General features: G+C 35.5%; 1 protein-coding gene across 1 annotated transcript; it reads right to left on the bottom strand.

Annotated features, from left to right (window-relative positions):
* Positions 1-274: 274 nt before the first annotated feature.
* On the bottom strand, positions 275-17,953 carry LOC131875266 (disease resistance protein RPV1-like). The gene is made up of 3 exons (XM_059219340.1): positions 17,889-17,953; positions 795-2,414; positions 275-602 (listed from the first exon to the last, which is right to left on the bottom strand). Exons 1-3 carry the CDS (start codon positions 17,951-17,953, stop codon positions 275-277), a joined length of 2,013 nt encoding a protein of 670 aa, XP_059075323.1.
* Positions 17,954-20,240: the final 2,287 nt, after the last annotated feature.

The following is a 20,240-nucleotide window of genomic DNA, read 5'->3' as shown; positions in this document are numbered from 1 at the left end:
CGCTGAATACTGGGAGTTGTTTTCTTCTATCAGTTTAGAAGTTAGATTGTTGTTGGTGAAAATCAAACATAGCCATAACAATTCTATAAGAGAAGAGAAGTGATTGATGATGTTTTCATTTTTATGAAGTGTAAACAAATATTTGTTTCTATTAGTAATTTTCGCAGGCAGTGCATTGTTTTACAATTTCATGCAAATACAGAAAAGCAAATATTTCAATCCTTCAAATTATAAGATAGGCTATAAAATATAGCATTCAAAATTGAAGATAGCTTTACTTACGACTTTCATTGTCTGCGATTTCCCTAAATCGCGCCATGAATTTTCCAAAAACTTGACTAGAATCTCGTGCTATCCGCTGCATTATTTGATCTTGATTCTCCGTTAAAAATCTCCGACGCTCTTCCAGCCGGAGAGGTAATCCTAAAAGGGTTAGTTTTGGCTGGATCAAAAAGGCAAAAGGAATTGACTTCCATGCAGAACTACAACTCAGCAAATCCAACCTTTCCAGCTTTGACAAGTTGCTAATGCTTTCAGGAAGGCTCTGCAATCTTTCGCACCAGCTCAGACTTAATTGCTTCAACTGCGATAGCTTGCCAATGCTGTCAGGAAGGCCAATTAAGATTTTACAACAAGATAAGTTCAAGTACTGCAACTGGGACAAGCTACCAATGGTTTCAGGAAGTCAACTTAAACCTTCACAGTAAGTCAAGTTCAAGAATAGGAGTTGTGAGAGGTTGGCAATGGTGTTAGGGAGACATTCCAACATCAGACATCTAGACAAATTCAAGTACTGCAGCTGTAACAAATTACCAATGGTGTCAGGAAGGTGACTTAAATTTTTACAGTAAGTCAAATTCAAGTACTGGAGCTGTGACAAATTACCAATGGTTTCAGGAAGGTAACTTAAATTTTCACAGTAAGTCAAATTCAAGTATAGCAGTTGTGAGAGGTTGGCGATGGTGTTAGGGATACGTGTCAACATCTGAAATCTACACAATTTCAAGGACTGCAACTCTGTCAAATTACCAATAGTGTCAGGGAGCTTTTCTAAGGAACTGCAATCAGTGATGTCCAAGATCCTCAATTGCGATTTGCTTCGCACAACAGATGTGCATTTCTTCTTTAGTGCTAAATTTGCCTCCTTGAATAAATTTGAGCTATGTTTCGTACTTGAAATAGAGCAAGAATCTACCCTTAGCCATCTCAAATTTGCATGAAAACTTTCCATGTTATCTTCTATTTGCACATGCTCCAAATGAAGATAGCGAAGACTAGGTGTGCACAACATTTTACGCCATCCTGGATAACATTTATAGAGATGAAGGCCAGACTTATTGATATTGCTAACAATGTCGACTAAGCTGCTCGACTGGGTCATCTGCCATTGCCGAGTTTTACCTTTTTCGGCAATGATTCTACCCATATCCCGGACGAGGTCATGCATATCAAACACACCTTTCTCGTCTATTTTTATAAGCAGCTTCATTGAAAGATTAGTGATAGTTGTGTGCACATTCTTGTACATGAATTTCCAGAAAAGAATGGGATTAGTTGTGCCTTCCCCAATGAAAAAGCAAGCGACATCCAAAAATATTTCTCTTTCCTCAGCACTAAGACCACTATAACTGATCTTGAGTGTTTTAAAAATGTCCCTATTGATTGCAATGTTGTCAAGAGTTTCTTTCCAGCACTCAATATCTGTGTCATTTTGCTTACCATATAAGAAGGCCCCAATAACTTCCAGGGAGAGAGGATGGCCCTTGCAAGCCTCCACTATTCTTTTGGAGAGATCTTCGTAGCTGGGAATTGGGGAAGGTTTGAGGAAGGCATGCCAACAAAACAACTGGAGACCTTCAGTTTTCTGCAATCCGCTTATCTGGAAAATGTATTCCAATGAGATCTGAGCAGCATTGAGAATGTGTTTATCTCTAGAAGTTATGATTAACCGGCTGCCACGGGACAGCCAAAGCCCAGCTAAGGCATCTAATTGCACGCGATCATCCACGTCATCCAAAATGACAAGAATACGTATTCCTCGCAAACGATGTCTCAATAAAAATTTGCCCTCTTCAACACATGGTGGTTCTTTCTCATAGTTGATCAAATCTTTGAGAATTTGTCCCTGCAATTTTGTAAGGCTAGTGGAGCGGACATTAAATACAAAGGAAGTAGCATTGAAACTACCATAGACTTCATTGTACACGGCCTTTGCAACGGTGGTCTTGCCAATACCACCTATTCCCCATATTCCAACTTTAATCACTGTTTGGGCTGAATCGAGATGCAATTTCTGAATGACAGCCTTTTTCACGGTTTCCAATCCCACTGGGTATTTCGCAACTTCTAAGGGTACCCTGTCCAGTGTCTTGATTATGTCGTTCACCACCTTCTTCACCAACTGAGCTTCGAAGCTGCATATGGACAAATGAATTCCAAACAAAGAAATGAACGTATTAATTTCTTATTGTGGACAAATGAATTCCAAAATATATCTACTTTATTCTTATTCTAATTGTCTGCAAAAGGATAATCCTCATAATATTACGGACAAGTTAGTGGTTTTTTATGTTTGTTATTGATACATCGCGTCTCATACGGGAAATAAAAATCTTTAGAATATAACAAAGTATAGAACACATTCGTTAATTTATAATTTTTACAATTAATTAAAAATAAAAAAATATAGGTAGTATGGAAATATGAAGTATATTTATTTGAAAAGTATTAAAAAGACAGTTTTAAATTATTTTATTTATTAAAGATTTATTTTATTAAACAGAGATATGAAAATTTGAAAGATTTCTAATTTTTTATGATCATAGTATATATAATATTAAAGTTTAGGATCTAATAAAATGCAATAAAAATAATAATAGTAGGGTATTTGACCATCATAAACATTCTTTAGGTAACAAACTTACATCTATGAAAGGAAGTTAAGGTGTGGAAAATACTTTCTCACACTAATATAAGGGGGAAGATAGTGCAATTTTTCTTTACAAATCTTAATTATTAGACCATCAAAAACACATTTAAATAGAGATATTAAACATACATAAAGATCATACCATATAACACGATATAACATGGGGAAAACCCTTTTTTAGGAGAAAAACTCCACACTACTAAAGCATAGTACTTTGTATTCTAGTAAACTAATGGATACAACCCAATACCATCACTTAGCTTCTTCAATGGGAGTCGAGAGCTAACAACCCCACAATCTAGATCAATTTTGGAAACATAACATTTCACCTGTAAAACACAACTTGACTAATACTCTTCAACACTACCTTATATAGAGAAATACAACTCAAGAGGTAACTTCTAGATGAAGATACAAGATGGGGTCTGTTGGAACCCTAAATTTTCATAACAATACCCCTGACAAGATCACCAAGCTTTTGTATTTAAAGTGGTGAAAGGTTGAAGCTACAGAAGTCTCCTTTTACCTAACATAGAGTCCCACATATTGTCTCCATTATGCCTTAATGACATATGAAAAATTCCTAATAAACCCAAGAAAGATTAGTAAAATAACCTTCACCGATCAACATTTCATGTATATATCATAATACCTACTTTGATCTGATAAATCACTATTAGATACCAATATCATGATAGCAATGCCAAACATGAGGTCTTGACTGCCTATCGGAATAGCTATCGAAGGTGGACAAATGGTATTTTGCAATACCGATAGAGTAAACTATCTCGACCAACACCTTTCGAGATAGCAATGCCGATATAAGTTTTGTTGGAATTATATATAAGATCGGGGTAAGTTCAAAAGGCTATCCAAATGGTGTATACAAGAGGATGCATTGGAATAACTTATGAAGTCAGAGTAGCACATCAACAGGATGCCAACCATTAAAACTATCCCGATGGTAAATAGATAGAATAATGTTGGGAGAACTATCCCAATTATGAACTTATGACTGAGAAATCAATATCAGGAAAACCTATGACAATAAAAGGAAAATGGAGAAGGAATCCTTATCGGTGTAACTAATGAGATCGAGATAATGAATCACCTATGATCTAATAGCACAACCTATTTCGAGAGTGAGTATATGAAAGGCAGAATCAAAGGTGAAAATCTTCATCGAGATAGTTTGTGAAGGGCATACAGTTTTTTGGTATGCCGATAGTTAAAACAATCACGATAAGCATGATCCGAGATGTGTTCGGCATAAGTAACCTGAAGATCAAAATCACACTAGTAGTAACTCATCGGTGTAACCTATGCTGAGATGACATGAAAGAAAGACATTTACCCGTGGTGACTGAATTGTCAGAAAGGTGCCAAACTGAGAGACCTAATGGATGAAGTGAAGCGATGTAACCGTAATATATGATGTTTATATGTAAAACATTAAATGGTAAAGAAAAAGGATCAATTGTAATAGATATAATAAAACATATTTATAAATTTCTTCTCTATTGTGCTATAGTAAATTTCTCTTCAGATTAGTTCTCTGTCATAGCCATTTCAAGCAAGTGGTTGTTATCTTAAATCCTTGTGTGAAGATTTTATGTTGTAATTGAAAGTTAGAAAAATATAGAGTGCATCTGAGACAAAAGGCGGCTATTTGCATTTTATTCTGATTGGTCTTTCTGTGAGAGTTAAATTCAATCAGACTAACTGTAATTGAAGACATCTAATTGTAACATTAAGGGTTAGGTAATTGACAGATCCATCCAAGGGAGGATTTAAAATTGTCTTTTAGAGTTATACATAGGGTTTGCAAGTGAATGACTCTATTGCCCAAAACAAATAAGTCACTATTCTAGTTGCATATAAAATTCAATTCAAATCACTTATCCACACATTTTCAGTTTTAGTTCTATGTTAGTAGGAGATAAAAGTAGAGAATAGGAGTAAGATGTAAAGATAGTAGGAATTAGATTGAGGCAAGAATTAATCAGTTAGAAAAGTTAATCAAGAAGTAGGAGAAGTTAAAATAATCAGAATAGTAAGATAATTTATCCCGAAGACATATGCCACTTTGAGATAAAACTAGAAGTAGAAGATACAGTGTGAAATATTCTCTAAAAAGCACCAAGTAAGAAGATTAGTTGGTGAGTAGGTACTTCCGCCTAGGTTCTACAGAGTTTGAAGTGAGGGAGTTAGCAACCTTGAAAGGTTCACTCTATTAGTTGGCCAAATCAATTGGAAGGTTCGAAGATAGGATCTGGCATAACCTTACAACTTTTCCAATCTATTGATTTGAGAACCAACAGATTGGCGACTCTACTAGGGACGATTACAGGATCTTTGGTCACCATTGGGAGAGAGTCAAAAATATTATAAATCTAAGTTTCTTTCAAAGGATTTGTTGCAGTTGGTAAAAGGAACTCTATTGTGGAGAAGAACTCAGAAGGAGAGAAAAGAATTGTGTCCTTCATGAAGGAGGTGGAAACTCTATAAAAAAATATTAATGAAGAAACTAATTACTGCAACAATCTAGCATCCAAAACGTACCAATACCCATATTCTTATGAAGCCCCATGTCCTAGAATGTAATGCACACAACAACAATGGCTGCTACAACCATAGAAAGAAAGATATATTCCTTAACTATATGAGCCATTGGGTTTTAATGATATTCTTGAGTGTTCAGAAAATCTTCTCTATGAGCGAAAAAAAATATGTTGAGGTTCCATGGAGAGGAAAGTGAATCAATGATTAGGCATTTGAAAGCATTATTGGTTTATTGAAACTTTTGAGATTTCCTCAGAAGAATTTATCATGAAACTATTCATGATGACACTAGAAGATGTTGCAGAGCAGATTTCTAGGTTATTGTCCCTGCAAAGCATCTCATCATGGGAGGAACTTGAATGGTGGTTCATAGAGGAGTTCTATGGTGTCATTGAATAAAATGTATTTGTCATCAATCTCTCAACCCACTCTCCACAATGTTCTACATTCCATAATCAAATTCAAACAAATCATTATATTGATCCTTCGGTACATATTAATGCATTCTTCAATATAAGGAGAAAGGAAGGTGAATCTATAAAAATATTAATTGGTAGAATGATGACGACTTATTTGTAAATACCTAATGATATAAGGCCTAATATATATACAATTATGGAATTACTCATGAGGGGATGCGGACCTGATAATTTGCAATTAGCATGTTTGATTGCTATGGAGATGAACAAGGCACTACATGGTGTGCATGAGAAGAGTAACATCAACATAAGAGAAGAAAATGACAACAAATAAATAGGAGAATCAGTTATCCCTTTAAAAGGCCCATTCGATGAGGAAACAATTGATGGTGTTCACAATTCGGAGTCAGAACTTGAAGAAATCGATGAAGAGGAATACCCCAATTATGAGGAAAGTTAGGAAGCATCCATACCTAAAATCCATGAGGACACTTTGCTAGAAATAGAAGGATGTATCAGTAACAAAGAAGAAGTAGAATATTCACTCAATAGTAAACAAATTTTAAATCTTTTGGACAGAGAATATCAGAGAAATGCAAGAAAGGAAAATGAGGTGTATCATGGACAGTGGATAGAATGTTCACATACACTTGGAAATAGCTTCAATTTTTTTTCAAATCAGTTGGGTGATGACATGGTAGAGGATGGGTGTAATTTGGAAAAAACTTTATGTGATGAGTCCTCATATTTCCCTGATAAATACATTAATGAAAGTGAGAGCACATATGATGACCAATAAATTGAAGAGTCATATGAGTATAAAGATCATTTTCAATTTTTTATAAATCATCTTTATAATGATTCAGGTAGCGATGATGAAATGGTATACTACCATAGTGTACTTGATAAATACCTCTATGTGTTCCCAAATCCATTTTATAAAAAGAAAAAAATTTAGACAGTATGGACAATACAGATATGTGAAGAAATAACATGGGTAGTATTATGATGAAATCATGTAGTAAAAAACCCACAGAGGAAAAGGAGTTTATGGAATAAGGTACATCAGACAAGGGTATGCAATATGATCATCACATAGAGGTAAATCCATCCAAAAATGACTTCCACAATTTTTGTGGTAATAATATGGTGTATTGTGAAGCAGTACTAGAGGAGGAAAATAATTATTCTTCAAATCCTAATGATGACACTCCTAAAATAATTTTACCTAAAGATAGAATAGAAGGTGAAAACCATGGTCAAACAAATAATATGCAGTATGCCCAGAAGATAGGAACCGGTAGTGAAAAATATGTAAATCATGAATGATTTGAAAAGGTAGATTTTCATAAATATGAGGGTATGATAGTTTATCAAAGTTTGAGGTCTCTTGTGACGAAGAAAGGAAAATAAAATAGTTCAAAGGATCCTTACCGTGATTTTATTATAGAATATGGAGATGACCACAAAAGACATTATAACATATATAGTAAACATGGAAAGATGACAATTGATAGGCTTTATGATGGAATCAGATTGCACAATAGTATGTACCAAGCCATTGAGATAATACATGATGAAAACTAGGTATTTAATCTAAGAAAAAATCAATGTTTAGTTTTTGGCAGCCTAGGGCCACCAGATGCAGTCTTAATGTAATTTGCAAAAGTGATGTGATTGGCACATGGTCTGTTTACACCAAAGATAGATGGATTCTTGCTATGCCCATAGGGGGCATACATCCCCAGACAGAGCCACTATTGGAACCCTAAATTTTCATAAAAATACCCCTGACAAGATCACCAATCTTTTGTATTTAAAGTGGTGAAAGGTGGAAGCTGTAGAAGTCTCCTTTTACCTAACATAGAGTCCCACATATTGTCTCCATTATGCCTTAATGACATATGAAAAATTCTTGATAAACCCTAGAAAGATCAGTAAACTAACCTTCACAAGTCAATATTTCATGTATATATCAGAATACCTATTCCGATTTGATAAATCAATGTTAGATACCGATATCAAGATAGCAATGTCAAACATGAGGTCTTGACTGCCTATCAAAATAGCTATTGAAGGCAGACAAATGGTATTTTACAATACTAATAGAGTAAACTATCTCGATGCACACCTTTCAAGATAGCAATAACGATATAAGTCTTACCAAAATTATATATAAGATAGGGGTAAGTTCAAAAGGCTATCCAAATGGTGTATACAAGAGGATGCATCAGAATAACTTATGAAGTTGGAATAGCACATCAAAGGGATGATGACCATTAAAACTATCCCGATGGTAAATAGACAGAATAATGTTGGGAGAACTATCTCGATTACAAACTTATGACTGAGAAATAAATATCGGGGAAACCTATGGAAATAAAAGGAAAATGGAGAAGGAATCCTTATCGATGTAACTAATGAGATCGGGATAATGAATCACCTATAATTGGATAGAATAGCCTATTCTGAAAGCGAGTATATGTAATGACATCGAAACAGCTACTTCGATAGCACACTCTCGACTAAATACCTCTATCGAAATAACTTACAGTGAAAGGTAGAATCAAAGGTGAAAATCTTCATTGGGATAATTTGTGAAGTCGAGCATACATTTTTTTGGTAAGACGATAGTTAAAATAATCCCGATAAGAATCATCCAAGATGTGTTCGACATAGGTAACCCAAAGATCAAAATCACACTAGTAGTAGCTAATTGGTATAACCTATGCTGAAATGGCATGAAAGAAAGACAGTTACATGACAACTAAATTGTCAGAAAGGCACCAAACTGAGAGAAGTGATAGATGAAGTGAAGTGATGTAACCCTAATATATGATATTTATATGTAAAATATTAAATAGTAAATAAAAAGGATCAATTGTAATAGATATAATCAAATAGATTTGTAAATGATTATTAGATATGAATAAATAAAATACAGTCAGTGCTCCTTCTTCTCTATTGTGTTGTAGTAAATTTCTCTTCAGATCTATTCCCTGCCATAGCCATTTGAAGAAAGTGGTTGTTATCTTAAATCCTTGTGTGAAGAATTTATGTTGTAATTGCAAGTTAGAAAAATATAGAGTGCATCGGAGACAAAAGGCGACTATTTACATTTTATTCTGATTTGTCTTTCTATGAGTTAAATTCAGTCAGACTAATTTTAATTGAAGACATCTAATTGTAACATTGAGGGTTAGGTAATTGACATATCCATCCAATGGAGGATTTAAAATTTGTCTTTCATATTTATACATAGGGTTTCCAAGTGAATGACTCTATTGCCTAAAATAAATAAGGCACTAGTCTAGTTGCATATAAAATTCAATTCAAATCATTTATCCACACATTTGTAGTTTCATTTCTATGTTAGTAGGATATAAAAGTAGAGAATACAAGTAAGAAGTAAAGATAGTAGGAATCAGATTGAAGCAAGAATTAATCAGTTAGAAAAGATAATCAAGAAGTAGGAGAAGTTAAAATAATTAGAATAGTAAGATAATTTGTCCCAAAGACAAATGTCACTTTGAGATAAAACTAGAACTAGAAGATACAGTCTGAAATCTTCTATAAAAATCAACAAGTAAGAAGATCAGTTGGTGAGTATATACACCCGCCTAGGTTCTGCAGAGCCTGAAGTGAGGGAGTTAGAAACCTTGAAAGGTTCACTCTATTAGTTGGCCAAATCAATTGGAAGGTTCAAAGACAAGATCAGGCATAACCTTAGAACTTCTCCAATCTATTGATTTGAGAACCAACAGGGTCATGCAAAACTTTTGGCACTATTTTTTAGCCACTAAAAAGCATGAAAATGACATATATACATCTCAAAATAACTCCCCATTCAAACCTCCCCATTTGGGCAAACAAATATTACTATACAAAGGTACGAAATATTCTCTTATGCATCTTACAACTATCATAAGAATCTGTCATAAATATTATCATAATTCGCAACACTTAAAATGTAAGAGAATTTATCATAACTGAACAATATATAACATATTCTCTTACAACTTTTCATAACCCAAATTGGATGCCAACCTTCTCCATGCAAAATTTATCTCCTAACACTTGTTCAATTCTATCATAGACTCTACCATAGGCTATCATATGTAAGTGTGTCATAATAATCATCATAGATTCTATCATAACATGACACTTGTCAAGATCCTCAAAGTGGAACACCTACCTTTACATGTGCAACATATGTGTCATATTGTCATCGTGAAGTAGGATCCCACCAATTCTATGAGTCTTACTAGATGAATAAACATTTGTAGGTAATTAACTAATTAAAATTTAATAAATAAATATAACGAATAAATGCAGTAATCAATGTTAGAATTTGTAGAGGGTGAGATACCTTAATCCCAACATTCTCCCACTTGTCGAAGACCTTTCATATAGCCCATAGATCAACTATAGGGGGTTGAGAGTCCCATAGAATCAGAATGTTCCTATTCTACATCCAAGCTTCTTTGTGCTCAGTGGTTTCGTCAATGCATCTGCAACATTTATCAAAGTGTCAACCTTCTCCAATTTTACCTTCCAATCTTTTACCATATCTCAAACAAAAAGTAACTAAACATCAATGTGCTTTGTTTTGGCATGGAAACTCAGATTATTTGCTAAGAAAATGACACTCTAACTATCATGATACATAGTGACCAATCTTATATCAAACCCAATATAGGTAGACAACTATCTAAGACAAATAGCTTCTTTACAAGAATGAGTATTTGCCATATACTCTATTTTTATTGTGGACAAAGTGACTATAGCTTTTTGCTTACTCATCTAACTAATAGCACCACCACACATAGTAAAGATATAACCACTAGTGGATCCTCTATTGTCAATGTCACCTACCCTATCTAAATCTAGATATCCACAAATACTGAGGTTTAGTAAGATTACCATGATAACATAAATAATACTCAAAAGTATTGCTCAAATAAATGTGTTGTCTTTGATTTCAGCATGGTTGAAATCATGAGGCAGCCCTATGAAACTAGTCCATTTCATAGCTCACATCCTCCAGTAAAGGTTAATCAACCTCGTTGATTAGTTTCTTTTCATTTTTTATCTCTATGTTTGGTCGTTTAGAAGTTAGAAAGTTTTTGTGTTTTGACTGACAGGTCAGACTTTAAAGTCAGACCTTCAGTAAGTCATGTCAGCATATCAGACTTTAAAGTCCAATGTACCAGTTTCCATTGTGTTAAGTGACTGACAGGTCGGACTTTAAAGTCTAACCTACAGTCAAGTTGCTTTTGTAACTTGAAGATCAAACTTTAAAGTCCAACTTGCAGGAAGGAGTTAGTTTGTGTTTTTGCACGTCGGACTTTAAAGTTCAATGTGCATAGTCTTGCAGTTTTTGTTTGATGCAAGTTGGACTTTAAAGTTCGACGTGCATTTTGTTTGATGCAGAGTGCAGGTCAGAGTTTTTTATCCAACCTACAAAGTTGTTATGCCCTTCTTTCATATCGGACTTTAAAGTCTGATATACAATCCCTGATTGATTTTCCTTGCACATCGGACTTTAAAGTCCATTGTACAAATATTGAGTTTCCTTCACAAGCTGCCTATCAGACTTTAAAGTCTGACATGTAGCTTCTTGTCAAATTTTTCCCTTGTAGGTTGGACTTTAAAGTCCAACCTACATGTGATGTTTGTTTAAACTTGCAAATCAGACTTTAAAGTCCAACCTGCATTTTTTTCCTACTTTTTCTCCGAAGTCATTTCTGACTACTATTTCTTGTTGCAATCGATGAAATTTGCTCATCCAATGGTGATCATTTGCAAAACAGTAATGATCCATGTTGAAATGTTCGAGCCCTCTCCTAGGAAATTGATAGAGAAAAGAAGATGTGCTGATGAGATTGTTGATATGGCGCCAGACCAAGCTAATATGCAAGTTGCTTTGGCTCGGTTTGAAGAATTTCATAAATGCAATGAGGAGGAGAAAGTAGAATAAAGTGTCTCATTGACACTATCTTTTCATGTAGCTACATCTTTAGGCGCTGCAAATTTTCTTACAGCTGCACATTTTTTTAATGCATAAGCTATAGTCAAGTGAGACTATGCAATTGAGTTAGTCAACTATGCCCACATTTTTCTCCACTCTTTTCCTATATAAGGATGACCCTCATTTGTAAATATTTATCTTTTATATGCTTAGCAAAACTCTGCCGAAATTTTGTGCCAACTAAGATTTTTTGGATGTAAATTGGATTCAAAGTAATATAAGAAAGCAATCCATTAGACGTCAACTTTGAGTGAGTAGAAGATTGTGGTGGTGATTGGAATTACTCCCATATTTAGTTCTCACAATCGTTCTTATATATATTAAAATTTTGCTAGCAGATTTGTCTATGTTATTGAAAGAGATTTCCAAGTGTGTTGAGTAGACTTTGAGCTAACAATATATTTGGGAAATTTTATCATGTTAAGAGATTATTGGTAGGCTTTGTATTGTTGCTATTACTTGTAGTTTTAGGGATTGGGAAATTACACTTGAAGACTTTGAGCTGCAAGTTTAATTTCTTAGCATTTGTGATCATTAGTTTAGTTAGAATTACATTTAAGAAAGACTTTGTGCTTCTTGATTGTAAGTTTTGGTGTAACTATTGGAATTAGTTTTTTCATTTCTTTAAGTACCATAAGTGATAGAGAATTATAGCAAGTGGAGGGAAAATACATAAACTCTAAAAAAAAAGAGTTATATGCCCAAATTTTACCCACAAATTTTAGTTTCTTGTTAATTAGAGAAGAAATTTCAAAGGGAATCTCCTCTTGCTAAGAGAAAAGGTTAATTTCTCAACATAGCTATGTGTGAATTATATATTTTGTCATTGGTATGCTAGTGACCAAATATTCACCCAACATTTTTTTGGTGACTCTATTGGGGATATGATACGCATCCAAAAGCCTCATGCTTTTGGTTGAAGTATACTAGTATCCTATTCATTGTAATTCCTTATCTTATAATTTATCAAAATTTCACCAAGGATATGTAAAATGGTTGCTCAAGGTCCTTGGGGGAATACTTTTGGTCCATTCAACCTGACTCTACCCTTACATGTTCTTCCTGATGGTTCGTAGAAGAACTTTCCCAAGTTTTTGGGAGATGGTGCTCAACATCCTAATGAGAACATCGCTACTTTTTATATTGCATGTGTTGTTTTAGGAGTTGAGAATGAAGATGTATCTATAATGTTATTTATTGAAACCATACAAGGTGTATCTGCTGATTTATTTTACCATTTGCCAAATAGTTCTATCATAGGTTGGGATAGCCTCAAAACAAGGTTTGAGGCAAGGTTCAAACTTGCAAAAGATGAGCATGCTCTCTTGGCACAATTGACTCAAATGAAGAAGGAACTGCAAGAGCTCATGTGGGAATTTGTTGCTAAATTCAATAAGCTGCATAACCGCATCCTGGTTGCTTCTCAGCCTACTACTGCAAATTTGAAGTTCTTCTTCATCAATGCTCAGTCACCTGAGGTGAGTTTCTTGTTGAGAATAGCAGTTCCAAGAGACCTTACAGCTGCACAAACCTTAATAGTTGAGATTAAAGTGGATCTTATCCTTGCGGGTAAGATAAAGATAGAGCCAAATGGGTCCAAAGAAAACTCTTCTTTGAGATCATGGTCTACCAAGAGAGTAAATACCATAGTGCAGAGGTTGGCTAATGAGTTGCTTTCCCTCAAAATGCAAATAGCTCAAGGTCTATTTTCTTCCCCTTATGAAGACATTCCTAGGAGGTCATATCCAAATACTACTCCTAGTTATGTAGCTATAAATCAAGACAAGATTCCTTCGCCACCAGAAGGGCTTGCACTTGAGGCACCATCAACAAATGTAGCAGTGGATGACTCTGAATCTGAACAAAGTGATCTTGTTTGTCTATTCCAAGAGGAGGAAGCATACATAGCTGGCGACTCTCAAATTTGGTTTATGTAGTTCCAGAAAGATATTGAACAAAAAGAAAAGACCATGCCAGGTACCATGGAGGAGGACAAACACATCATGAGATGTAAAAAGGTGAACATGCACGAAGATCCCAATCAAGTTGAAATTAATGCTTTCATGTCCCAAGGTAATGAACTTGGATGTATCTTGCATAAGAGACCTACCCCAAAACTTGATGAAGATCTTTTCATGAGCACTATAGAAGAGTTGTGTTCAAGTCTTGTTGACGATTCTCTTGTGAACAACCTACTAAGGAATACAATACAATAATGTTTCGATTTGAATCACATGAAGAAGATTATTCCATTCAGCATGAGGTTGTTATGGTTGAAAAACTAGTTGATCAAGTTGCAGCTAGTAAGAAGGATTCAATCTTTGTACGATCAAGAGGATGTCCAAATAGACATCTTGCTTGGTTGGAGGCTAATGGAAAGCCACAGGTCCCACTTGTACATGAGCTTGAGGATATACTTGAGAAAGAAGCCAAAAAAATGTATTTAGCTAAGCAAGAGCAGACTAGTTTCAAAACTCCACTTTGGGACAGTAGCACATATGATTCATCCCAAGAGGAAGGTGGATTTGTTCATCTTTTCCAAAGAGTGTTGCATCAAGTTCTAGTACCCTTGTTCGTGCTCCATCTATACAAATTTTCTTATGATCATGCAAGGCATTGCAAGCTGCTGAAAAAAAGCAACTATTTTGGAAAGCCTATTAATGGTTTCATTTAGGGAGGTTTCAATTGTCAACCAATGTAGGTTAGGTTAGTTTTATTTTTAATAAGTGCAGTTGCACAAGATTGAGTCTCATTTTCAGTCATATCATCCTTCTTTTCATCTATGTCTTTGTCATTTGACTCTATAGCCCAATGGATACAAGCACTTGGAGTTAGGATTTTGCAATCTTCAAGTGGTGAAGCTTGTTTCCCAGTCAAAGCCAGCTATTGTCTTCGATTTTAGTATGGTCAAAATCGTGAGGTAGCCCTACAAAACTGGTCTATTTTATACGTCACGTCCTCCAAAAAAGATTAATCAACCTCGTCGATTAGTCACTTTTCATTTTTTGTCTTTATGTTTGGTCATTTAGAAGTTAGAAAGTTTTTATGTTTTGACTGATAGGTCAGACTTTAAAGTCTGCTCTTCAATGAGTCATGTCAGCATATCAGAGTTTAAAGTATGATGTGTCAGTTTTCCTTGTGTTAAGTGACTGACAGGTCAAACTTTAAACTCCGACCTGTAGTTGGGTTGCTTTTGTAACTTGCAAATCGAACTTTAAAGTCCGACCTGCAGGAAGGAGTTAGTTTGTGTTTTTGCACATTGGATTTTATAGTCCGGTGTGCATAGTCTTGTAGTTTTTGTTTGATGCAAGTCAGACTTTAAAGTCCGATGGGCATTTTGTTTGATGCAAAGTGGAGGTCAGAGTTTTTTCTCTGACCTGCAAAGTTGTTATTCCCTTCTTGCATATTGGACTTTAAAGTCCGATATGCAATCTTTGATTGATTTTCCTTGCACATCGAACTTTAAAGTCTGATGTACGAATAATGAGTCTCCTTCCCAAGCTACATATCGGACTTTAAAGTCTGACATGCAGCTGCTTGTCAAGTTTTTCCCTTGCAGATCAAACTTTAAAGTCCGACCTGCAAGTTTTTCCTAGTTTTTCTCCTAAGCCGTTTCTGACTCCTGTTTCTTGTTCCATTTGATGAAATTTTCTCGTCCAATGGTGATTATTTTCAAAATAGTAATGATCCATATTGAAATGTCTGAGCCCTCTCCCAACAAATCGACAAAGAAAAGAAGATGCGCTGATGAGATTGTTGATATGGCACTAAACAAAGCTAAGATGAAAGCCGCCTTGGCTTGATTTGAAGAATTTTAGAAATGCAATTAGGAGGAGAAAGTAGAATAAAGTGTCTCATTTTTCTACTCCAACAATAATAATAATAACTCTAATTGAAATATCAACCCGAAGTTTGGACATTCATCTGGTAAAGTTACTATTTTCATGGCTAGTGCTTATTTAGTTATCAACCCAAGGATGTACTACTTGAAATGGGTCTGCACTATATATGCACTAAGTTCCTTCAATGGCTATTCTGCATTATTGCAGCAACTAACATTATGTGAAAAGGAAAGGCAAGAATGGAAATTATGAAAGGCTACAGGAAAAAATTTTAAAGACAATGCTGGAAAAATTTAATATAGATAACAGAAATTACTCTGTTCAGGCTTGGCTGCAGGAACAGTCAGTGGATCTATTTCTAGTGGCTGTAGGAACAGTCAAAGCAAGAACTTCTACTGCAATTAAAGAAAAACTAATTTCAATGAGCACACACAAAGGATCACTCACCAAGTGGGCCCCCTTGGATGAGTGATATCAAGCTTCCAGAAAACTACCTTTAACGGATCAAAACAACATATCTTTTATTCATTGCTTCCTAAAAATGATTACATATTTTGAAAAGAAACTTAAGAATGCTTATCAAAATTCTTTGCTCTATTCCTTTCTATTTTGTCTAACCTCTAAGAAAAAGGAAGAGCTTGTTAATATAAAGAAGATCAACTACAATAGAGAACACAAATCATGCCCAAAAGAAGAGGCACATGATTGACTGATAAAGAAGATAACTAGAGCTTGGCTGCAGGAAACGTGGATCGAAACTGAACCACAATCTTTGCATGTCATGGCGATGATTTGTGAATTCAATTCCCACTAAAGTTAAACTTCGATAGTGTTGCTTGGTTTCTCTGCCCATGCCGTACCTTGCGCTCACTCAACTCCTCTTCAGTTTGATCTCCAGTTATTTCTTACGTGATCCTTCCTTCTTCAAGCGTGAAAGGAGAATATCCACCGTGGCATCATTTATTATCTGCACTACAATATAAACAACATACAAGGACATGCATACGCATTTTATTTAATTAAAACATTCAATAATTCATATATGATATTACCCCAAATAATCTGCATAGCAACAAGAACAAATCACATGGCTGCAAGAATAAATGGCATGGCTGCAAGAATAGACCGGCAAAGTTCAAACATGATTTCATAAGTTTAGGTTTAACAAATGGAATACATATAGTCAATTTACAATACATCACTACTACTATGCAATCCAAAAGATGTCAAAAACCTAAGAGTTTTCATGATAAAACTATGAGAAAGTCTCAACTTATCATGCCCCCCAACTTTAAGAGCTTGTTGATCCTACAACAAAAGGAAAATTTCTGACTCTTGCAGTAACTCTTAAATCACCAATGGTGCCCTAACTTGTCCCCCTTGAAGCCAAGTTCCAATAAAATCCTTTCATTTTTTCTAGCCTAGACCATCTAGCTGATTCTTCTGTGATTGCATCATAGTTTTGTTTCGTAGGCTGACATGCCAAAAGCAACCACATAAGGATTGGGGGTTGAAAGATCAATGGTAGCTAGTTGTTGGCTTTCTCCCTATCTAACTGTATATATCTGGGGACTCTTTGCATGGCTGCTTGAAAATTTTGTAGTGAATAAGGTTCTCTCTGCTTCAACTATTCTAGTAAATTATTTCATCGCTGAGTTAACCCTTCTATTGTAGTTGTCCTGCCAGTTTGAACCAAATGCTCATATGCTTGATAGACTTCTTCTCTCATTGGAAGAACTAATTTCTTAACATCATCTCTTACCAATAATTTCTGCCACTCATAATAAAGAACTCTTGGTGCTTCCGATTCCCTCCTTAATGGTAATGGACAGTCAAACTCTAATTTTTTATACTCCTTGGCTTGTGCCCCCATGATGATCTCATTTTGGATCCATTTCATTAAATCTTTGATATGGATATCCCCAATATACAACAAAGGGTTCCACTCCCTGTCTGAGGGTACAGCATAGTAATGTAAGTACAATTCACATAGCAAATTCTTCACAGCTAGTGGAGAGGTTTGGTAAGCATAAAAGAATTCTTCAGGTGTTTCTAAGGAGGGGCTAATGTCCCTAATAATGCGGTTCAGCCTGAAGTTCAGATACCGCTCTTTCAAGTGTACTACATAAACTCTTGGAGGTGACCTACATTGCATCAACTCAGGAACCATACCAGAAATTATTTCTACCTTAGCCTCTAATTCCTCAATTCTGTTATCTCTCTTTTCAATTTCTTTTTGTTGTTTATCAATAATCCCTTGCAACCTAGCCCTCTCTATTTCCCATTGTCTATAAAATTTTAAAACAATAGACAAACTACTTAGAGATGAAGGAGGTCTAATAGGTGCTACCTTAGACCATGGGATTTCCTCAATAAACTCCTCAATCTATGTTGGCATCTCTCCAATATTTTCCTCAGGCTGCTATAGAATGTCTCTAACAGTCTCTTCAAACTACTCAGGAATATCTCCAACAGTTTCTTCAAATTGTTGAGGAATATCTCCAACAGTTTCTTCAAATTGTTGTGCCACAAAAGCAAGATTTGCTAGTTTATCCTCATCAAATTTTTCTTGGATTTCATCCTCCATAGGGCTTCCTTCCTCTAAAGTTTCCACTGTAATAACCTCTACCGAATTACCCACAGGATAAGTCTTATGTGTCTTACTACGTGCTCTTCTCACATAAACCTTTGGAGTGGTTGTAGGAGTTGCTTCAGTTGCTGCAAGAGTTTTTCTTTTTGTCCGCCTCTTGGCTGCATGAGGAATCTTAGTTACCTCCAGCTGGGCCATGGGTTCTTCATCTATTTCATCCCTTTCCAACTCCTTCCCTTTTCTTTGAGGAACTGATGAATCTCTTTGAAGAGAAGTAGAGGGTTTTTCCATATTTGCTTCAGTCGTCTCTTCCTCTATAATAATTGTGGCTCCTTCAGCAACAAGAAAATCCTTGTCTGCAGCAACTACAGGAGAAGAGGGTTCTGCAACATTTTCTTCTTCAACCAGTGGGTTATCTGCAATAGGGGCATCTTAAACCCTAAATTATTGTATATCCTCAAATAGGCCCCATTCCATTTGTGAAACGTCTCTCAAGGACCGTTGTACAAGTAGCTTAACCAATCCATGATGGCTAACAAAGTGATTTCCATTTTTTTGTGTCGCCTTAGCGCTTGTAGAAATGAAGTGGTATAAGAAATTAGGAACATTCACTCGCCAGCCATGCTGCAGATGACTAAGTAATTTAAAATGAGGTGAATGCAGATTTGAATATCACCCCTCACATGTAATGTATTTCATAACATACAAAGCTACTTGAGGCCACTCTAATGGCAGAGAAACCCTTCTAGTCCCTTGTTTGTCCACCATTAGGGGTCCATCCATGGGAATTGTGAACTCTGCCCTGGAGGTCCTTGCATCTTTAGATTCTGGAAATAGTTCTCCTTCCTGCGGCAACCACGTTACCTCTGCTATTCTCTACTCCGTAACAATAAGCCTCAAGCCTTTAACTGTAGCTTCTCCTTCATTAAAGGAATGCATAAATTTTGTAGCAATTTCTTCGTTATAATCCCTGATTTTCAAGAAGTAATCCAACCAGTCGTGGTGTCTAAAATAATGCTCACAAAGAGCATCCTGCAGCAACACTTCATGAACCGTTGGCTCATGACGAATTGGATCACCACCCATCTCTTACTCTGCTATTTTTTTACTCTGTAGCTGAACCAAAATATCTGACAGACTTGCTAAATTGAAATTCTTATACATATCTCAATTCTGGCGGCAAAATTTATTATTCCCTTGCGTGAAATAATAACATAATAAACAATGATGGAAAGAAATCAATTCAGAGTAACAAAAAGGATAGATAATTAATCACTTTGGAAACCTAACCATAAAGCACCCCCCCCAACTTAACCTAGCACGTGCCCACACAAGCTAACAAGATTTCGGGGAGTGGAGCGGATTTTAAAACGATATAATCATAATGAGCTAATAAATGCATAATTAAAACAAAACACAATATACATGTACCTATAGTTGTATGAAAATGATGGCAAAATGAAGTGAAATGGCAGGTAAGAACCTGGGATGGAATGATGTGGATGGGATTTTATTTACGGAGAAGAATATTCCCATAAAATATGGGAATATTTTATTATGAAGTAGCAAATATGTTCACTGCAGAGGTTGCAGGAACTTTACCTTTATTACCTTGCTCAATTGTAGTAGGAAGCTGATGAGTTGCTGCAGGATCATTATCAGTTGCTGCAGGAACCTTGTCTATTGTTGTAGGAACCTTATCTGTTACTGCAGGAACCTTTGTGTCATCCTGTCAAGCAAATTGCTGAAGGAACACCTCTTTAGTAGCTAGCTTATGATATAGACGCAATTGATGACCATTTACTAAGAGTTTTAATCGAACAGGATCAATTGTGGACAAATGAGCAGCTCCATTCTGGAAAACTTT

This window comes from Cryptomeria japonica, chromosome 4, assembly GCF_030272615.1.
Source record: "Cryptomeria japonica chromosome 4, Sugi_1.0, whole genome shotgun sequence".
In the NCBI taxonomy this organism is placed as follows: domain Eukaryota; kingdom Viridiplantae; phylum Streptophyta; class Pinopsida; order Cupressales; family Cupressaceae; genus Cryptomeria; species Cryptomeria japonica.
This window is presented reverse-complemented; position numbering and strand designations above follow the sequence as displayed.

Coding starts and splice junctions, on each gene's coding strand:
- LOC131875266 (XM_059219340.1), bottom strand. CDS start 17,953: ATGGTTCCTGAGTTGATGCAATGTAGGTCACCTCCAAGAGTTTATGTA. Junction 2,415..17,888: donor GTAGTACACTTGAAAGAGCG/GTATCTGAACTT, acceptor GTCCATATGCAG/CTTCGAAGCTCAGTTGGTGA. Junction 603..794: donor GGTAATTTGTTACAGCTGCA/GTACTTGAATTT, acceptor CCTTCCTGACAG/CATTGGCAAGCTATCGCAGT.